The following is a 2,912-nucleotide window of genomic DNA, read 5'->3' on the forward strand; positions in this document are numbered from 1 at the left end:
CAAAAGATTGGCTAAACCTCAGACTCCAAAAAGATAACCGACAGGTGAAGGTCACATAATCAGCGGCGCTCTCCGATCTGATTAAACTACGGGGTCTGGTTTGACGACGCCTCACAAGGCAGCAGCAGGAAAAGCTTGAAGCAGAAACACAGAAAACCTTCGAAAGGGTTGTCATTCTAAGACTGCAGCCCATTCACAAACAGCTTTTTAATCTCAATGTTTTCCGATGTTAGGTAAAACCGGATACGGCAACCCCCCACCCCCCCCCCCCCCCCCCGTAATTAACCCTGGTTGCGATACTAGATGAACGATGAATACTAGATGAATACTAGAGGCGGCGTTTACTCTTGCTCGATTAGGACGAGCCTCAATGCGTTTGAGTTTGTTTTGGTTTGCGTGCGGGGGTTCGTGCAGGGCGTCGGCGCTTTCTGCTGATGACTCGGGTTTCGGGGGGGGGGGAACGGGAAGGATAACACATGAAGTGGGAATACAATGCAGTGGAATGTTACTTTGACCGGATAGGGGGAAAAGTCTTTCGCCCGCTGAGGAGAAGGGAGGAGGAGGAGGAGGAGGAGCTCAGTACAAATCGCTGAAGGGCTTGGAGTAGTTGAACATCAAGTAGTCCATGTAGTAGAAGTCATAGAGCCGCTGCCTCTCCCACGCGCTCACCTGGGAGAAGTACTTGAGCGTGAGCTCCCGCGTGGTCCGCTGGGCCCCCGGGTTCCGGTCCTTCAGCGTGGGCATCGTCAGGTTGGCGGGGGCCCCCGCCTGCCGCAGCAGGAAGTTGGACTCCTCCTCCATGTTCTCAAACTTCCCGATGAAGTCGTAGTCCAGCAGGCAGGGGTTGCACAGCTGGTTGGCGGGCTCCCAGTGGATGTCCATGCCGACGGGCCGGTGGACGTCCAGCAGGTACTGGACGAACTCGGGGAAGGTGACGCCGTCGCCGGTGCTCAGGGCCTCCTTGGAGGCGTTGGCGCGGTACTTGGCGATGATGGGCTTCCCGAACAGCGAGTGGTAGTAGGTGTTGGGGCTCTCCAGCTTGTCCCGGTAGGCCGACACCAGCCGCTCCAGCGGCTCGCGGACGAAGGCCACCTTGGTGTAGCTCTTGAGCCGCTGCAGGATGTCCGGCCGCGCGTAGCTGACCAGCGTGTTCAGGTGGTTGCCGTAGTGCACGGCGTCGTGCTTCAGGCTCTGCGTGTCCGCCGCCTTGCCCGCCAGCACGATCAGGATCCTCTTCCAGTTGGAGCAGCCCGCCTTGGGCACCTCGCAGTACAGCAGCTTGTACTTGTTCTCCACGTAGATGTGCGACACGTCGTTGGGCGTGACCGTCCGCGAGATGCTGCTCTTGTACTTGGCGCAGATCTCCTTCATCAGCTTCTGACGGGCGCGCTGGATGCGCGAGGAGCGCACGAGGAGCTCCGGGGTCAGGGAGTTGACGGCGGGAGAGGAGGCGAGGGAGGAGGAGGAGGAGGAGGAGGAGGAGGAGGTGGACAGGTTGTTGGAGTGGTGCATCGCCGGGCTGGTCTTCAGCAGCTTGCGGTGTCTTCGGGTGACGTGCACGGCGCTGGCGTCCTGCTCCTGGAAGGCGGGGACGGCAGAGTGTCTGCTCCTCTCAAAGTCGGGGAACTGCATGGGGGGGATGGGGCTGGAGAGCAGGTCCACGGCCGAGGGGGAGCGGTGCTGCACCGTGCCCCCCGGTTTGGTGCTCTCTCCGTCCTGGGTGCAGAGAGTCTGCAGGACACGGGAGACAAGACAGAGACAGAGTTAGAGACAGAGGCAGAGTTAGAGACAGAGTTAGAGACAGAGGCAGAGTTAGAGGCAGAGGCAGAGTTAGAGACAGAGTTAGAGGCAGAGGCAGAGTTAGAGACAGAGGCAGAGGCAGAGTTAGAGACAGAGACAGAGTTAGAGACAGAGTTAGAGACAGAGGCAGAGTTAGAGACAGAGACAGAGTTAGAGACAGAGACAGAGTTAGAGACAGAGGCAGAGGCAGAGTTAGAGACAGAGTTAGAGACAGAGTTAGAGACAGAGGCAGAGGCAGAGTTAGAGACAGAGGCAGAGGCAGAGTTAGAGACAGAGGCAGAGGCAGAGTTAGAGGCAGAGGCAGAGTTAGAGACAGAGGCAGAGTTAGAGACAGAGACAGAGTTAGAGACAGAGGCAGAGTTAGAGACAGAGACAGAGTTAGAGACAGAGACAGAGGCAGAGACAGAGGCAGAGTTAGAGACAGAGGCAGAGTTAGAGATAGAGTTAGAGACAGAGGCAGAGTTAGAGACAGAGGCAGAGTTAGAGACAGAGACAGAGTTAGAGACAGAGACAGAGTTAGAGACAGAGGCAGAGTTAGAGACAGAGGCAGAGTTAGAGACAGAGGCAGAGTTAGAGACAGAGACAGGGGCAGAGTTAGAGACAGAGTTAGAGTTAGAGACAGAGGCAGAGTGAGAGACAGAGTTAGAGACAGAGCTAGGAGGGATAGTTAGGAGACAGACAGACTCTCATACAGAGGTCTGAGGTCTCAGACAGTCTGACGTAGTGGGGTGATTATAGTTGTTATTCTTTTTAAGAATAAAAATATATATACAGTATATATATATAGTATTTAAGGTATGTGTAGTGAATATGGGTTTGTTTCGCTTTTGATTACATATTTGTTCTTCAAAGTGTTTATTGAAGTAAGAGTTTCGTTTTTTAAAATGTTTTTCATCAACGTGTCGCATGCATGTGGATGTGTTCTTGTTAAATGAATGCGTATGGGTGTCTTCTTCGACTTTTTCCTCTTTAGATGCAATGCCAAAACACGCCACGTGGTGGTGCTGTTCCACCGCTGCTAATTCATTTTAAGACGATTCCGAATGGCAAGCACTCCCCAATGACTCTCGTGACCTGGCAATAAAGTCGGCTGTAATGTCATAAAAACGTCC

At 54.0% G+C, this 2,912-nt stretch overlaps 1 protein-coding gene across 1 annotated transcript; it reads right to left on the bottom strand.

Moving 5' to 3' along the window:
- Nucleotides 1–576: 576 nt before the first annotated feature.
- Nucleotides 577–1,731, bottom strand: LOC311373436 (carbohydrate sulfotransferase 8-like; the record flags this gene model as incomplete). The annotated part of the gene is made up of 1 exon (XM_084490208.1): nt 577–1,731. A coding segment is annotated over one exon (1,155 nt), but the record flags the coding sequence as incomplete, so codon positions are not given.
- Nucleotides 1,732–2,912: the final 1,181 nt, after the last annotated feature.

Source organism: Micromesistius poutassou (assembly GCF_964030765.1).
Source record: "Micromesistius poutassou genome assembly, contig: SCAFFOLD_6585, whole genome shotgun sequence".
NCBI lineage: Eukaryota > Metazoa > Chordata > Actinopteri > Gadiformes > Gadidae > Micromesistius > Micromesistius poutassou.